This window comes from Scomber scombrus, chromosome 8 (assembly GCF_963691925.1).
Source record: "Scomber scombrus chromosome 8, fScoSco1.1, whole genome shotgun sequence".
In the NCBI taxonomy this organism is placed as follows: Eukaryota; Metazoa; Chordata; class Actinopteri; order Scombriformes; family Scombridae; genus Scomber; species Scomber scombrus.
The window spans coordinates 5,248,409-5,265,668 of record NC_084977.1 but is presented as its reverse complement, the minus strand read 5'-3'; the positions used below and the strand labels follow the sequence as shown (position 1 = coordinate 5,265,668).

The 17,260-nt window shown below is 40.1% G+C and overlaps 4 protein-coding genes across 4 annotated transcripts in view; 2 read left to right on the top strand and 2 right to left on the bottom strand.

Moving 5' to 3' along the window:
- uck2a (uridine-cytidine kinase 2a) overlaps positions 1-4,522 on the top strand; it is a 6,293-nt gene extending 1,771 nt beyond the window's left edge. Inside the window, exons 3-7 of the mRNA XM_062423545.1 lie at positions 34-130; positions 2,442-2,584; positions 2,700-2,797; positions 2,908-2,956; positions 4,377-4,522. Of these exons, the coding sequence (XP_062279529.1) occupies positions 34-130; positions 2,442-2,584; positions 2,700-2,797; positions 2,908-2,956; positions 4,377-4,513 (524 nt within the window). The 3' untranslated portion in view covers positions 4,514-4,522. The remainder of the gene's footprint in view (positions 1-33; positions 131-2,441; positions 2,585-2,699; positions 2,798-2,907; positions 2,957-4,376) is intronic.
- A 2,368-nt stretch (positions 4,523-6,890) lies between these two features.
- aatf (apoptosis antagonizing transcription factor) lies at positions 6,891-8,923 on the bottom strand. Its single transcript, XM_062423535.1, has one exon. The coding sequence runs from the start codon at positions 8,892-8,894 to the stop codon at positions 7,293-7,295; it is 1,602 nt and encodes a 533-aa protein (XP_062279519.1). The 5' UTR covers positions 8,895-8,923; the 3' UTR covers positions 6,891-7,292.
- Positions 8,924-9,767: 844 nt separating this feature from the next.
- Positions 9,768-12,322, top strand: magoh (mago homolog, exon junction complex subunit). Its single transcript, XM_062423548.1, has 5 exons — positions 9,768-9,918; positions 10,245-10,303; positions 11,481-11,591; positions 11,929-12,011; positions 12,103-12,322. Exons 1-5 carry the CDS (start codon positions 9,828-9,830, stop codon positions 12,200-12,202), a joined length of 444 nt encoding a protein of 147 aa, XP_062279532.1. The 5' UTR covers positions 9,768-9,827; the 3' UTR covers positions 12,203-12,322.
- A 59-nt stretch (positions 12,323-12,381) lies between these two features.
- cpt2 (carnitine palmitoyltransferase 2) lies at positions 12,382-17,260 on the bottom strand. Its single transcript, XM_062423534.1, has 5 exons — positions 16,816-17,260; positions 16,433-16,513; positions 16,231-16,337; positions 14,261-15,565; positions 12,382-13,273 (listed from the first exon to the last, which is right to left on the bottom strand). The coding sequence occupies exons 1-5, from the start codon at positions 16,995-16,997 to the stop codon at positions 12,945-12,947; spliced, it is 2,004 nt and encodes a 667-aa protein (XP_062279518.1). The 5' UTR covers positions 16,998-17,260; the 3' UTR covers positions 12,382-12,944.

Sequence of the window (17,260 nt, the reverse complement as noted above, 5' to 3'; positions counted from 1 at the left end):
TTCATTTTGATACTTTGTGCACTTTCCCTACAGATGCATTTGACAACGACCTCATAATTGCGACTCTGTGGGACATCAAGGAGGGCAAAACAGTGCACATCCCAGTTTATGACTTTGTTACACATTCCAGGTGAATGAGTCTTTTTAAGAAGTGTATTTGCATGTTACAGTCCAGAGACTATGAAATATGTCTCCAGTTGATCATATTGCAGCACTAACATTAACAATAAAAGCTGATCTGATGTCCACTATTGTAGATTAATTAGTCTACCTTTTTATGCAAATCGATTTTCATAGAATAGTGAAATTGATCATGACAGACGGCTGCCTAGGAAGTAGGAAAAACATATTTGAAAATTTAAAACACTACAGAAAGCTTTCAGAAATAGTCATCAGTAATGCAAAATATATGTAAATTATAGTAAATGGGCGAAAACATGCAAAAGCTCTGGATTGATCCCTTTGTAAACTTTGTTTTTCTTTTATGTATTGCACTGGAACAATGTAGAATTAAAATTTTAAAGCCCTTTATTGTAGCTTTAAACTTCTGAAAGATATAATGACACATTTTTCCCTTTGCATTGGAAAAGTTGAATTCATAAGCAATAAAAGCCAACATTACTCACTTCAGTACACTCAAGGGTTTTGCTGCTACGGCTTTTATTGGTCGCACCAGAAGCCACTGAGCAGGCAAACAGTAGGTTAAATATTCTTTAATAATTGACATCAGTGAGCCTATTTGCAGAGTTTATTACTCTGCTACTTTCACTGGCCCATGGTATGATAAAGTACCCACTAAGGTGCCAACAGGTAATGAAAAAGTGTTGTCTAAGGTATGTTAAGGTGCCCCCACGGTATGATAAAGTGATGTCTAATGTGCCCCCACGGTATGTTAATGTGCCTCCACAGTATGATAAAGTGCCATCTAAGGTGTCCCCATTGTATGATAAAATGTTGTCTAAGGTCTCCCCATGGTATGTTAATGTGCCCCCACAATGGTAAAATACCATCCAAGGTGACCACACAAGAGAAATACCAAAGTTCTGTGATGACTGTCTTAGTTATGGGTCAATCAGGATGAAATACCCTATAGAGGGCCTTTTTATATGTGACTGTCTGGACTGAAGTGCCCTCATGGGTGCTCTTTTAGTGGTAGAAAATGTGATGGTGCCGAAAGTGATAAAACATGGTGTGCCTTTTAAATGAAGAGGATGTAATGCAGTGCCCCATGAGTTGCTGTCATGGGGCAGGTTATGTACGGGTGCCCTTCTAGTAAAAAAAAAAAGAATAAGTGTTATCCAGGGTTCACTTTAGTTTAACAAACCTGAAGTAAAGAATTTGATGCCCTTTCAATGAAAAAATTGCCCTATAGGGGGCACTGTACGGGACAAAAAAAAAAGAAGTATGAAGTACCCTCCCAGTGAAGATCATGAGATACATTTGGTAGAAATGAATGTATCCTTTTTATATAGGCTGACATTTAGGAAAATGAAGCCCCCTTAAAAACATGCTGTAGTTATTGTCGCTAACGTTATTCAATTCAGCATTGTCAGCACAGTCACTCACTCTAGATTGTTTGGGTCAGTGCAGTCTTGATCCTACTCAATTAAAACAAGTGCATGGTTTAAATTTTATTAAGGATGCATTAATAATATATGTTGACTATATTTCTGTAATTAGTTTTATGTTTAGGCCTGTCCAGCGCTCATAATATGCTAAACACTATACTAGATGGATAGTAGCTAGCTAGCAAAACACATCAATCTGATACAAACTCAAAATCAAGCTTGTGGTGTTGTAAAATCTTTAAGGAAATCCTTTACTCTTAATTGAAAATGTGTTAGTAACCCTTTTGCTTGGATTAATTTGCACTTGTAGAGAGGGAGATTGGCATTGAGCTACGTGAATTTGTACAAATGTACGATTACAGAATAGTAGTAGAATTTTAGCCTCTGCCTAGGCATGTTTAAACAGTTCAAAAATATCCTGTTATGAAATCTGGCAGGGGACCTTTTGAGTAACCCTGCCAACAAACAAGCAAACAGAGAGGAGTTAAAACATAACTTCTTACATCATTTTCTGGGAATAAAAACATATATGACAAAGGCAAGAGGACTGGTAGAGTTCTAGTGCCATGGGTCACACTAAGGAACTGAAAAGGCTTGACAAATAACAGCAGCAGATTTGGAGAAGGAAAGGTCCTCTGCTATTGTCCACAGAGAGGGCCTCCCAACTGACATCACAACATAATGAAGTAATTAACATCTAGAAACTCATGGTCAAAAGTTGTTAATAGTTCGTTGTTCTCTGCTGATGGGAGCCCATTGAATGTACGCTATGTATTAAGACCGTCATTGTCGTTTGTGACCATGGCTATCGTTCACTAAAAGTTCCGCAGTTGTTTTAAGTGTTTTTTTATCTTTATTGTCTTGGTGTGGCAGGAAGGAAGAGACGGTGACAGTCTACCCCGCCGATGTGGTACTGTTTGAGGGCATCTTGATGTTTTACGCCCAAGACATTCGAGACCTTTTCCAAATGAAGTTGTTCGTGGACACTGATGCAGACACGAGGCTATCACGCAGAGGTGAGACATACAAACACAACTTAATTAACCCTTTTACATTTCTAGAAAACTCCCCAAAGTGTCTCAACTATTACTTTTGAAAGGTAACTTTTTCCTTGGTCTCCTTCTCCCTTAGTTCTGCGTGATATTAGTGAACGTGGTCGGGACTTGGAAAGCATTCTAGCACAGTACATTACTTTCGTCAAGCCTGCATTTGAGGAGTTCTGTCTACCAGTGAGTGTATATTCTACATGTAATACTACTCTATCCAGTTTGCATGGTCGTGTCCCTGAACATGGACTCATCGTCAAAACTTTTTCCCCCTTCTTATCAACGCTATTTAGACAAAGAAATACGCAGATGTGATCATACCAAGAGGAGCTGATAACCTTGGTGAGTATATTTGCTTTTGTTCCCTGGGAGATTCTCCCAGCAGACTATATTAGGAATCATAGTAAAGCATTGAAACCAAATGTTTGAGACACTGGTCCCAACAGTGTTATTATGAAAGACACAGCTGTGTTTATTGTTGACCTCCAAGCTGGGAATTGTGCTTTCGAAACGAAGGCAGCAGCACAAGCCTCTGCTGCTTGAAGGACAAAACAGCTTTGTCTGTTAATGTGAGTAAAAAAAACGTCTTCCAAAACAAACTGTGAATGAAAACACGCTGTAGAAAACCCAGCTTGTACCTCTCGTGTATTATTGTTACTTTTGACACAAAGAGCTAAGTATCACATTTTCCCAGAAACATTGTACACACCTGGCAATCTTAGAAGAAACCAGATGATGGTTTACCAACACTGGCTATTTTTTTTGAGGGTGTTTTCAGAATCCTAAAAGACATCTGGTTGAAAAAAAAAATTCCATCTGTTACTCACACACACACACAAAAGATATGTTTCTCATGGTGCGACTCTAAATACACTGAAATAACCTATAAATGTATGTGTATATTCCAAATACACACACACACACACACACACACACAAAACAAGTATGTGTATCCAGACATGTATCAGCCAATGGGTTATCTACCAACATGAATTGGGTATTTGGTCATGTGACTTTAGGCCAATCATTATACCAGACAGGCAGGGAGGCAAGGTGAGTATCCAATAAGTGACATGGGTGATACCATATTTGGTCCATAAACCAGAAAAATGCAACCAAAGGGGTGATACTCAAGTTAATGCAGAAGTGACTAAAATCTAAACTGTGCCTATTTGATATACTTAACTTACATGTATACATTTACAATCACCGGCCACTTCATTAGGTCCTGTGCAATATAATTCAGTGCAATACCACAGTTCTCCCATCCATTTATTACTGAGGTCGTACTAAGTGGTGGTGAACCGGGGTGAATTATATTGAATGGTGTTCCTAATATTCTGCCGCTCTCATGTATGATAATGGTGTGGACAAAATATTAGGAACGCCATTCTATGCAATGCACCCTAATACATCACCATCACCGACTATGACCTCAATAATAAACATAAAGTAGAATTATCACCTTCCTGAAAGAAAAACTGAAAATGTATAAACTTCATAAATGTAGAGTTGTTGTATTAGATTGCACAGGTGTACCTAATAAAGAGGCCAGTGAGTGTATATGTCCAAATGAGTCATATCAAGTAGATGTCTTTCAATGTTATAGTCTCTTCAGTCTTTTGGTCTTGGATGATTTCTTTCCTCAAAGAACTTGAGGAAAATTATGTTTTGGCTCTGACTCAAATGTAAAGGTACAAACATGAGAATAACAACCTGGGGCTCCTCTGACCACACAATCTCTTTATCTCCCTTTATACAGTTGCCATAAATCTAATAGTTCAACACATCCAGGATATTCTAACTGGCGGTTTGACCAAACGGCTGAACGGCTGGTTTAAGAACTATGGAATGACGAAGAAGCAGCCAAACATGGAGTCCAGCAGTCGGCCCCACTGAGCACAGCACTCCCCCCTACCCCCGAGAGAGACGAAAAGGGAAGGTTCGCCTGATTGTGCCTGATTGTGCACTTCATTTGGCTAACGGCTTTTTGATATGATTCAGTTTGGACTGTGGAAACATGAGAAGAAAGGAAACCATTCCTTTTGCGAAGCTGGTTTAAAGAAGTAGTATTCAGCTGTATTTTTTTTTTCTTCTTATATTTTGTGTATGAGATTGAAAGAGGAGGATTACAAAGGGATGAACTCGTAATATCATTTAAAACTGCTGCTTGCCTTTACCACAGCACTAAAACGGAGAAACTTAAGATGCAGTTTTACGTTTAAAAAAAAAAAACCAAACACTTGACAGCCTTTAACAGTACAATAAATGCAGTGTAGCGACATGCTGCTGAATGGCAGGGCCTCACTACCCTTAAAGCTTCACTGTGTGACCTGACTAACTCCCTTTATCAATGCAACTTTACATCTTTTTTCAAGCTCCATATATATAAAGCATATTTTGACTCATGGAAATAAATTTTGCAATGTATGAATGGGTTGAAAGTCCTGGTGTTGTATACTTTTTTTTTTTTTTCACGTTGCTCAAAAGCAGAATTTATCTTGTGTAAATTGAACAAACTGAATTAGTTATATCAAATTTCAACAACCGACTTCCACCTCAAATCATTAAATGTACATCATCACCAAAGAATGTTCCGCACTGTCCTCGGCCTAATTGTGTAATATGATTTTTTTTTTTCTTGCGATGTATTATTGACATTACTGTAACTAATGTGCAACTTCACATAAAGAACAATTCATTCTGTTGTTATGGAATTACCACAAAATATTATTTTTCTCTGGTTCCCTTAAACTTGAATCCTCAGATGCACATATATGCAAGTTTGATTTAGAAGCCGTAAAAATTAGAGGCTGAAAACTCAGTTGCTACTCAATGCATTGAGCTGTAAAATGTCAAAAAGTACATGAAAGCCAATGTAAATATGTTCTGTAAATGTATTGTGTTATGCAGTTTTCTTGTATACATTTTCTTATAAAGGTCTCAGGTACTGTCTTTGAGTTAATACACAACACCTCCAAATTATATATATATATATATGTAATATGTATATATATATGGTCATAATCTCATGTCACCTCATTTTAGTTTAAGTCTGCTATTTTTTAAAGACATTCTGTTCTGTTTTAAATCTTCATATTAAGAGAAAAGTGCCACATGCTACTTTGTGTCCTTTTTTTTTTTATTGCCCAGGAAAGGTTTAACAGTTCAATTTTTAAAGGACAGGTTCGCAATTCTTTGTGTGTCTTGAAACAACAGTGAGGTGTCCATATGAACACTGAAACAGGTTTTCCTTGCTGTAATCATTTGTCTTGTTCGGTCTGGCTATTAAAAGATCCCCTTCAAATGTGTTCACGGTGTCTTCACACAATTATATTCACAAAAAGAGGGACTTTGATACTAAAAAAGACTAACACTGAGAGATATCAACTTGATTTGACTCATTTTTCCCGGCTGCAGCTTCATATTATTTTCAGATCAACTTTCAAAAACCTGTTTCAATGTTTATTTGGGCTCCTGACAGATCTGAAAAATTGTCCACCTGTCTTTTAAGTTACTAATACTGTGAATAATGTAGTGACAACCAGGGCTGGAACTACCACTGAGGACAAGGACACACATTCTTTTCTGGGGAAATTGAGCACTGATAGCAACCTGCAGGGAGTTCATACATTCTAAATTAAGAAACTTGCACATGGTGGCTAATTTAGATTTGGCATGTCAGTATCTGAATGAATGATGGCTGTCACCGTCATGGACGCTTGAATAAGAAAGGCACCACCCAGTGTTACCTGTAAAAACTGCTTTTCAAAATCAATAAATGAAGTATACAGGGAGTCGGCAAAGTCTCTTTACAATTTAAAAAATTCATCACAAAAGCAATTGATGAGATATGTTAATCAGATGTGTTCTATGTACTCAGTGGTTATAGTAGTTTTTAATCACATTGCATGTGTGTATGGTGTATGGAACAAAGATACGGGACATCAACGACCTGAAGCTAAACATCACTGATGCCATTGCCACCATTGATGAGATTTGTCCATTCATTTGCTTTTGTAATAAACTTGTTAAATTGTAAAGAGACTTTATGGACACTCTGTATATTTAAATTTGACCTTTTTTCAGCCAACAACAGCAACAAAAGCAGTGTGGAGATACACCAACTAGACCGTCATTACATATAATAAACAAGTTATCTAAATTGTCCTTATGTGTGTAGTCGAAACTGGCTTGTATGTAATGTCATAAGTCAATGTTAGGACACTCCACTACAGTTAAAAAAACAAATAAGGCCATATGATTTAAGTTAAGTTAACATTTTACTTGAATTGTATGACTTGGTGACAGAAGACAAACAATACAGTATAAAATGTACAATAGATGGATTGTTGTCCTGTATACTGAAGACTCAGTACAGTTTGTTTTGAGTGGAATTACTCTTACATATTACATTAGACACAGATTGATCCTGAGGCAAAAACATTCTGAAAATATAACTCAGTAAAAAAGATATTCAATAAGAACTTGTGTTTGCCCAGTGACCCAGTTTAGTCCCATCAGAGCACCATAACTCTTCCGCTCAGTCCTGAAGAACCCTTGACATAGAGCAGGCGACAGTCCTAATCCAAACTGCTGCTTGGCACCACTCCTGGGTATGTAGAGAAAGGTCTACTTTGCTAACACCCTGGCATCTGTTCTCCACATGATGAACACTTCACTCCCTGACTGTAGAGTTCTTACCGAAGAGGCCCCGATACAGTTCGTTGCGTGCCTCGTCACTGACCGAGCTGTTGTCTACAGGAGCCATGAAGTTGATCAGCTTACTGTGGATGTGGAACCTGACTTTGCGTCCCTTACTGGCCTTGGTGTCCACCTTCTTCTTGATCTTGCTGCGTAGTTTCTGGATGGCCAGCCACTGCTTACCCATGGCCACCTGGTCGTTGGGGTCGGCCGCGCTTGTCTTGCGCTCGATGAGCTCTCGCAGCAGCTGGTGGTAGAAGTCGTCGTCGTCGAATATGTCTTCGTCCAGGTCTTTCAGATGAGCGTTCGCCTTCATCTTATGCTCGGCCTCCTCGCCCTCTTCGGGGACGGTCTCGGAGGTGATAGTGGACGCCTCTTTTTTCCCCAGCACTCTATAATCTGAGCGTTTGGTTTGAGTACGCCTTACCAACCTCTCATGGTCCATCAGTACCTGCTCCACCTGGGTCAATATGTTCCTATCAAATGCCCCGAAACCCTTGGTGCTCTTGCCCATGGTCAGTCTGGTTTTGTCATGCCACTTCTGCAATGTGGTGTTGCAGTATGGCTGGAAGGCGGCAAAGCGTTTGGCCATGAAGTCCGGGTATTCAGCCATCTCCAGTTTTCGTTTGAGCGGTCCTTCCTCCTTCATGGGCTCCTCTTCGTCCTCATCGCTGTTTATCTCCTCGTCTTCACTCTGGGCTCCTTCAGGTTTCCCGAGGGCGATGGTCTTGGTGTCTGGGTTGTGGTAAAGCACCTGATCGTGAAGCTCCAGCAGGGATCTTTGCAGAGCTTTTAAAGCCTTGTGGGTATTCTTTAGCGCCCCCGCAACCTCAGCTCCACCCTGCCTTTTAAACTCGGGCAACGTCTGCGGCTGTGGAAGCTGGTTGGTGGTCATCAGAGCTTTTTGGATCCTGATCCGACCCTCGAGAAGTTGGTCCCACAACGCCAGCTGGTTCTTCACAGCATTCCCCTTCTCCACCTCTTCGTCCACTTTCTCTTTGGAGAAGGTGCGGACGGCTCCTTCGTCGTCGTCTTCCATCTCATCATCATCAGAGCCTTCATCGCTGCCCTCATCCTCCTCACCACTGTCATCATCATCATCATCTTCCTCACTTACTCCAAGGTCATCCATACCCTCTGTCAGTTTATGAAAGTCCACTCCCTGAGGAAACATGTCACCGCTTTTCATTTTAGATGACAGTTTATTTGTGTCCTCTTTATCTTCTAACTCTTCATCTTCTTCCATGCTACCCTCTTCTTCATCCTCCTCCTCCTCCTCCTCATCATCATCATCATCTTCTTCTTCTTCTTCTTCACCAGATCCCTCAATGTCCATCAGCAGTTGTTTACGAGAGACTCTCTTCCCCACGTACCTTCTGTCTGTCTCTGTAAGCAGATCTGTGTTGTGCTTCCGCAGAGCACTGAGGCCAACTTCATCAGCATCATCATCATCGTCCTCATGGGATCTCTCTGTGACTTTGGCTTTGGTCGCCTCATCACCATCATCCTCTGGATCCGCAAATTTAGGCAAAGGGTTCAATAACTCCTCAAGCTCCTGTGAAAACGAGCCAGCCATGATTAACTTTCTAACAAACACACATGTGCTGCGCGCAGGTCCTATCGTCAGTGCGGCGGATGATGACGTTGTCAAAATGCGACAAAATTGGGTAGAATATTCCCTGTAAAACGTCTGCCAGGCAGAATACGTATACGTATATGTCTATGGAATATATTCCATATGGTGTTTTTGCAATAATTTGCTCAACTAAATCATGATTACAGTAGAAATCTATAATTATTTACAATTGTATTACATATTATTATATAAAAAACAAAAGTATAAAAATAAGTAAGTTAATAAACAGTTTTTACAGGGATTATTGGCAAAAAATAAAGATAGAAATTATTTTTATAATTATTTACTTTTTTTTTTAAGTAAACAAATAATAAATCTATTACATATGATTATTATTTACTTTTATAAGTAAGTTAATAATTTTACGACAGAAAACTTCAAACCAGTACAATCAAGTCACACAATTATAAACTTAATACAAGTCTTTGACAATGCACACCCAACCCACAGTGTTTCTTAAAGGACGTCTTGAAGGATTTCATGTTTCTAAAGATTTTACCAGATTCTCATAGAGAAATTCATCACAAAGCAGAGTTGTATTTAATAAAAACTAAATCAGGAATTTACGATTGCCCATTAATAAACATTGTTTAACATTATTTATCAACATGCCGATTTCAGTGTTGTTATAACGAGCATATTTATTTTTTGCTAAAGGAATGTGAAGGACAATGTCAGGTATAAAATAGTGTATAAATGAAAATTCAATACTACGGTTTAACAACTGTAAGAACCTGACAGACAAACATCAGGGCAAATCCGTAGCAATAAACCTTGTGAGCCTCTACGCATGCGTACATGACTAGCCAGGCTACCCTCGTTAGCTGAGTCTTGGTCGCAGTCTTCACCAGGAAGACTTTGTGGAGAGTCAAAATGTCAACAAGCGACTTTTATTTGAGATACTATGTTGGGCACAAGGGCAAATTTGGACACGAGTTCCTGGAATTTGAATTCAGACCTGACGGTAAGTGTAATTAATCGTTAAAACTGCATATTTGAGCTTTTCCCGGTGGAAGCTATCGTCGCCGGTGAGTAGGCCGCAGCAGAGTTAAAGTGAGCTGATTAGCGCCAAATTCTCTCTTTGGTTTCCATTGTGTAAAAAAAATATAATAGGTAAAATGTAAACTGAAGTGAATCTGTAAATGAACTTACTGCCCATGCGGTGCTGATTCACGTAGAATGAAATAAGTGTATAAGCGCCATGTGGCCTGCAGGGCTCCTAACTTCAGAGGTCTTTGGTTAAATATGCATTGTTTTTACATTACTCTTTTAAACTTGATTTTGTTGCAGGTAAACTGAGATATGCAAACAACAGCAACTACAAGAACGACGTCATGATCAGAAAAGAGGTAATATATGTTGTTAGTAACGCCAAACTTGTCTTAGTAACTTGACTGTATCCCTAAACTTTTGTACCATGGCATTTCATACATCTGCTGAACTTATGTTTACAATCACTGATATGCCACAGAAGCACATCATATCTGTGATTTCATCTTTATTTATCAACAGTGTGCTATATTTTAGACATAACTGTTGGTAGTCATTCATTATCATGATGCTGAAATAGGCACGTAGATGGATTCATTCATTCATTAAAACAGGAGAGAACATTGAATATATATTAAAGGGAACCTATTATGCTCATTTCCAGCTCCATATTTTTATTTTGGGACTCTACTAGAGTAGCTATGCATAAATCACAGTTCTAAAGACTCCCTATTTTTCTTATAATGGACCTTTTTGGAGCCCCTCAATTTCTAACTGTGCACATTTAGCAACATAAGCAGGCATCAGTCATTTATTTTCAATGAAGGCTGATGATGAAGGGCTTCAGATGCCTTAGCTGCAGTGAGATGCCAGCTTCAGTATCTACGAGTTGAAGCTGAGCAGAGTTTAGTTTAATGCAAATTAATAACAAGTTGCAGATAGGGATTTGATTTTCTCATTGCAACCGCTGTACTTAAGTTCCTAACCAATATCTTTTACTACTGTATGAATATTAGGCTATTTCTACAATTATATATTCTATAGTCAGACAATAATGCTTAATTCCCTTGGCTATTTGGCCAATGTCATTTTTATTATTACATTTTTTAAATGGCAAATACAGACTAGGCACACATACTAAATAATATAGAGTGGAAACATTAAAAATTGCATATTTTATCATCCTCATCAAGCCTGCCAAATGGCTCGATTACAAACATGCCCCCTGTTGATGACTGATAGAGGAATGGCAGCCAGTGACCAGTGTCCAATGTCACTCATGAATCACATCATGACCGTGAATTACTTAATATGAACATCTGACATTGTAACATTATATATACGAGTCTGAAAATAATTAAAAGCATAATAGGCCCTCTTTAGTTCCCCAGTGCTGCAGAGGGCACCTATTCTTGATTTCTATATCAGTAAACATTCTAGCTGCATTTGTTCAAGTGTTTAATCTCATTCATCTGTGTGTCATGACACTGAATGCATTTGGAGATGATTGACTTTGTTTTGTGAACATCAACTCAGGCCTACGTACACAAAAGTGTGATGGAGGAGCTGAAGAGGATCATCGATGACAGTGAGATCACCAAGGAAGACGATGCACTGTGGCCGCCTCCTGACAGAGTTGGCAGACAGGTTCGTTCAGAGACTCCATTCAGCAACACTGACATGATTATTTTGCCTGTTAAACCAGTCTAATCGGTGTCATTGATTACAAGCAATGACAGCGATTAGACTATTGTATTTATTTTATTGTGACTTAGATTTCAAATATACAGATGTTATTTGTGCCCTTTCTCCTCACTACTGCACTACCACTGTGGTGTTAACAGGTTTAAATGAGGAAAACGCCAGAATTGTTTTTTTAACATTGCAGTAAAATTCACTCTGTATTGATTGCATTGATAAAGTTGACCACAAAAGGTTTTATTCAAGCTGTAGGAGTCACTTGGCTATTTCTGTTCTTTCACAGGAGCTGGAGATCGTCATCGGGGACGAGCACATTTCATTCACAACTTCCAAAATCGGCTCATTGATCGACGTCAACCAGTCAAAGTGAGTACTTTTTCTCCAGCATTTAAGGTAGTACATACTGGATATTTGTCACTGACAAAAGGCTGTAACATCTCAAACTGCTGTGTTTCAGGGATCCTGAAGGCCTCCGCGTGTTCTACTACCTGGTGCAAGATCTGAAATGTCTCGTCTTCAGTCTCATCGGACTACACTTCAAGATCAAGCCAATCTAAAAACATGGATTTTTTTGTTTTTAAGTGCTTTAGCTCATGTTTCTGTTGTTGTACTACCGCATTTGTACATTTGCTTTTGGTTGAACTGTTTTTATTTTAAATAAAGGGTGAAAAAATCAATACTATGTCTGAGCTATTTGCAAGAAGGAAATAAGTAAATTTTAAAGACTAATTTTCACTTATAGTAATAATGCACTTTAATGGGAAGATGTTGTGGTACAGCATCATTTATGAAACAACAAAGCAAATCATTCAAGTTTTATTTCAAAATACATTCAATTGCATGAATAAGGATGAAAATTATCAACAGTGACAGTTGAAATCAAAGGTATTACAGTAATGATAAGTTAATGCTCTGTGTGACATTTGCAACATCCTGATAAGGCACAGTCTATAATCTATCGCAGAGAAGTTCTAAATCTGAATATGATGTGACCAGCACCTTTAATCTTGGCTGCCACTGTATAACTTCTGTTAGTCTTAAATGAAAAAGACTAATATTTCACATTAGGCTACAGTACACTGCATTGTCAAAATGGGCAAGGCTGTAAAGTTCAGTCCTGGAAAACCAGCAGATAGTTTTCATCTTAAACTGATTCTAACAGTTTTGTTCCATAATTGATGTTAGTGTAGAAAATATATTATCTTAATTTAACATCTTCCTACATTTATTAAACTGTTCACCTTCACTCATTTGTAAAACTCATATTTCCTCTTTGGTGATGACCAACACACTTGTCTCTTAGCTGATTGGCTTTCCCTCCACCACGGTGAAAATGTCCTCTAAAGACTTGTGGACGCACTGCAGGAACTCGTGGACGTTGCGATCCGGGTAGCTCGACACGTTGCAGCCGATCCAGTCGTCGTGAACGCCGTAGCCCACGCCGAACCCGTCGGGCACCACCGGGGCGAAGCCGCCGAGGTTGACGGCCGGGCTGGTGAGGGTGCTGGTTGAGAGGATGTTGTGGTTGATGGCGGAGTAAGCGGGGTCTGCGTACAGGCTGTGCAGGGCCTCACCCTTTGAGTTGGCCAGGTATCGCATGGAGAACAGGTGACGGTCGAAACCTTGACCTGGAGAGAGAAGTGAAGGAAGAGGTTAGTGCAGCAGATCAAAGGGTGTGAGTGAGTGAGTACATACTACATACTCATTTAAAGCAGGTTTTTAGTATGTTGTTTCTTCACACTGTGCTTTGCAGGTGGTGTACACTATTTTTCACACAATGCAATACACAAAAGAAATGGAAGTGGTTGTTACAGCTGGGAAACATTTAAATTAACATAATTCTCTGTTCATATAAAACTGAAAAGATTATTTATTTCTTGTATACTATTTACAAAATGTAAAACTTAAATATAGTTTACTATAAAGACTGGTATACTGTCTACAGTTAGTATGTAGTGTGGATTTGGCAGACAGCTGATGTCTTTACGGGTGCAATTCTATCTCTTAAGATTTCAAAAATAAGTGTTGCTCCAAGCAGATAACAGTAAGTAAAGCTGCTGACAGATGACAGATGTCGGTATTAAAAATGGAAAACCTATTTTCCCAGTCAGCTCTTTATTATGAGTGACAGGTAGAGTTTCCTGTATGTGTTTTAAAGTGCATTTAAAGTGTAAATTTAAAAAAGGGAATAAGACCCTGTGATCTGTGATGACGAGTTGGGGGAACCAAATCTTTTGAGTGTTAAACTCTTAATAAAAGATACATAATGGTGTTTTTTTATGGACTTTAACGTTATTTTCTTATTAAATCAGGAAAATTAATTTGATAGAATAACACGTAAAATTTGAAACCAGTGGCTTTAAATACGGCACATATGGCTTATGTATCTCGTTTGAATGCTGGAACTATAGCTGACCTAGAAAGTTAAGCCGGCACTGTCATTCCTGTTAATAAATTACCAGAGCGCCTTGTCTTGTGCATAAAATGACATCAGTAATATGTTAATGAGCACAAGAGGCAAAATGGCCGCAAGCTCCAGTTGTCCCTCAGTTAGACAGTATTGGGAATATTTCAGGGGATTTTCAACCCAAATGTAATAAAAGTATTATACCCACCCATAGCTGCCTCCCTGGTGAGCTGCCCGTGATATTTGGAGCATTCGTGGAGCATGGCCTTCAGTTCATCCACACTGTGTTTTCCTGGCTGGCAGACAAAGGCGTGTGAACACTGTTTGGTGTGTACGGTGGCTGGACGGATGGTCTCTGTGCGGCCGTGTTTGAATGCAGCAGTGCTGCAGGATTCATACGTGGCTACAGTCTGTCCGTACTGCCTCAGGAAGCCCATCTGAAAAGCCAGCTGTGCTATAGCATCTGGACTCAACTTGCTCTTCTTGAGCTGCTCTTTCCCACCCTTCTTGAACTCCATGGCATCGATGGTGAGTTTCGACACAGCCGAGTTGAAGTTCTCCTTGGCTTTCGTGATTCCACTCTCCAGCTCGCTGTTTAGTTTGAACTGCAGTCTGCGCACAGCTGAGGCTGAATCCACAGCGGCAGGAGCAGAGCCCGGGTGTACCAGCGGCTGCTGCGTCGTGTCTTTGAAGACCTCGTTCTGAAAGCGGAGCACAGCTACGCCATCGCCCCAGGAGTGCTCGAAATTGATGGCCGCCTGTCCGTCTTTAGCCAGGAGGATGCTGAAGGACTTGTCGTACCAGCGGTTGCAGCCGTCGCCGTGCAGCATGTTGTGGGAGATGTGAATGTGGTCCTTCATGCTCTCGTCATCCAGGCAGAGACAGAAGAGAGCGCTGTCCACCATCCGTAAATCCTCTGCATTTCCAGCTGCCACCAGCTTGTCCCTCAGCCCGGCCCACACGTCCCTGTTCTCACTGGTCAGCACGCCCAGAGGGAAGGCGGGCGCTGGCGTTGAATCGGACAAAATGTGCTTGAAGTGGGACTGGATCTCTGCAGGCTTCACCAAATTCCCGTCCCTGTCCACTATGTCAAACACATACATGTTACCTTTCCTCATAACCAAGAGATGTCGGCTTTTCTCGTCAGTGAACAGCTCGTCTCGGCCGCGCTTGGGAATCCGCGTTGAGTTGAAGAGACGGAAGTACTGAGACATGTCCAGAGGGTAAGCGTTCACCATGTAGGCGCCGTACCAAGACAGCGAGGATGGGACCCAGCGGATTAGCTTTTTGAAGCCGTCCGTGTCGCTCTTGGCCGGGTTGAGGTGGAACACTTCTGGCTCCAGCACTCCTGCTCGCAGCGTTTTCATGAAGCGCACCGCTGAACACACCATGTTTGTCGCCCGTACCAGCTGGTCATTGTACTCTGTCTTAGGGTCGGGGTTGAAGGACATGAAGGGGTTGAAGTTCAGCACCACAGAGTCACGCGCAGAGAGATACATGTCAAACCACGGCGCTGGAAGAAAAAAAGACAAGATTCATTAATGTATATGTGCATTAAAGATGCTCAAGTTTTGCAGTACCCTCGTAGTGGTTATAACGGATGCCATATACCCAAAATGTCCCTGGTTCAAGTCTGGCAAGGGACTTTTGTCACATGTCATACCCATTTCTCTCTCCTCTTGTTTCCTGTTGACCTCTCTGCTGTCCAATAAAGGCGCACTCAGCTCAGAACAATAAACTGTCTCTGATATGGTTCTCTTAGAGAAAAAGTATCATTTACATGTTACACTTCTTAAAATTGCATCATTCCTTCTCCCTCATTAAACATTCAAGATCTATAAATATGCAAATTATTGTTCATCTCAGATGTTTAACTGCTGGACTCAAGGTGTCTCTTAGTGTTTGTGCAGTTTCCGCATCACAAATGTATATATTGAATACTGGACCACAATTGGCTTCAAGACTAATTGTGATGTCACAAATCATGCTTGTAACCCCGCCTCTCAAACCCACCTGTTTAATGAGCACAAAACCTTCCACTTTCAGCAGATTAATGTGAAAACAAACACTACACATACATCATTCTGCACAGTGAAGCTCAAATATCCAACAGAAGGAATAAGAAGAAAAACAAAAAATTTAAGTGGAGAGGGACTTTAAATTAATAATGACACTCACCTGAGATGTAACTTGTGTGCTTATTGATTTTGTCCTGAGCTACCAGTTCCTCATGCAGCTGTTTCCCCACACCGTTCTGGAAATCCACTGCGAGTTTCTCTGTTGTTCTGAGGGCACACAACAATTATTATTGCAAAAATGTAAACTATTAATTCATCAAATGATGAAATCAAAAGACGGTGTGTGCTTGAGAGTAACCTACCTGAACTGCTCATCATCCAAAAGTGGCTTCTGAGCAGCTAAATACCTCCTGATGGTGTCCTCCAGTTTTGGTATGGGTAGTCTAAACAATCCACAAAATATCAATCAATGAGAAGTATAGTAGCTGTCCAGTATAGTATGTATGTCAGTCACGTATCGCCCCCTAGTGGTTACTGAGCAAACCATCAGTGCACTTTCACCTACATTCATCTAAAAGCCAGATGGGTCACCTTCTTTAACTCTTAACACCTTTTTACAGCCATATATCACTTCAGAGCTCAGTTATATTCATATTACACCATATTTATTATTATGAATTCAAATATATTGGTAGAGTAACGTCGAAATAAATTCAAATGACAAAATTGTGATGTATCTTCTCACCTGGGTAAACTCTTCTGGTAATGCATCGATGGAACGACACTTTGGTGTAAATACTCGGATGAAGAGCCCGTTTTGGAGCTGTAATTCCGTTTATTGACCCCCAATGAAGTCGCTCTTAAATGAACCAGACCTCCGGGTTTCCTCAGAGAGGCGACGCATTGCATTGAAAGCAGCTTCGACATGATAATAGCGAGTAAACTGGATACCTGGTGAAGCTGTATGGAGGACAGTTCAGGCTAATGTTGATGTAAAAAAACAGTGTCGGTGTTTAATTGACCCTGCTAACGTTAGCTGACCTTTCCGAACTGTTTCTCCTGAGATAAAAGGTGACAAAAATGTCACTCCCGCTTCTGAATTCGAGCAAACACAGTAAAGTAGTTCGTTAGAGCAAAAACAAACACTTAATATACATTGAATACACACTGAATTGACAACAGGAAGTCTA

Bases quoted from the DNA above. Each gene is read 5' to 3' on its own strand.
- aatf (XM_062423535.1), bottom strand. From the start codon at position 8,894: ATGGCTGGCTCGTTTTCACAGGAGCTTGAGGAGTTATTGAACCCTTTG.
- magoh (XM_062423548.1), top strand. From the start codon at position 9,828: ATGTCAACAAGCGACTTTTATTTGAGATACTATGTTGGGCACAAGGGC. The intron at 10,304-11,480 runs GTAATATATGTT...ACATCAACTCAG, and splicing joins ACGTCATGATCAGAAAAGAG to GCCTACGTACACAAAAGTGT. The intron at 12,012-12,102 runs GTGAGTACTTTT...GCTGTGTTTCAG, and splicing joins ATCGACGTCAACCAGTCAAA to GGATCCTGAAGGCCTCCGCG.
- cpt2 (XM_062423534.1), bottom strand. From the start codon at position 16,997: ATGTCGAAGCTGCTTTCAATGCAATGCGTCGCCTCTCTGAGGAAACCC. The intron at 16,338-16,432 runs GTAGGTTACTCT...GTGTGCCCTCAG, and splicing joins TTGGATGATGAGCAGTTCAG to AACAACAGAGAAACTCGCAG. The intron at 15,566-16,230 runs GTGAGTGTCATT...TTTTTCTTCCAG, and splicing joins GCACACAAGTTACATCTCAG to CGCCGTGGTTTGACATGTAT.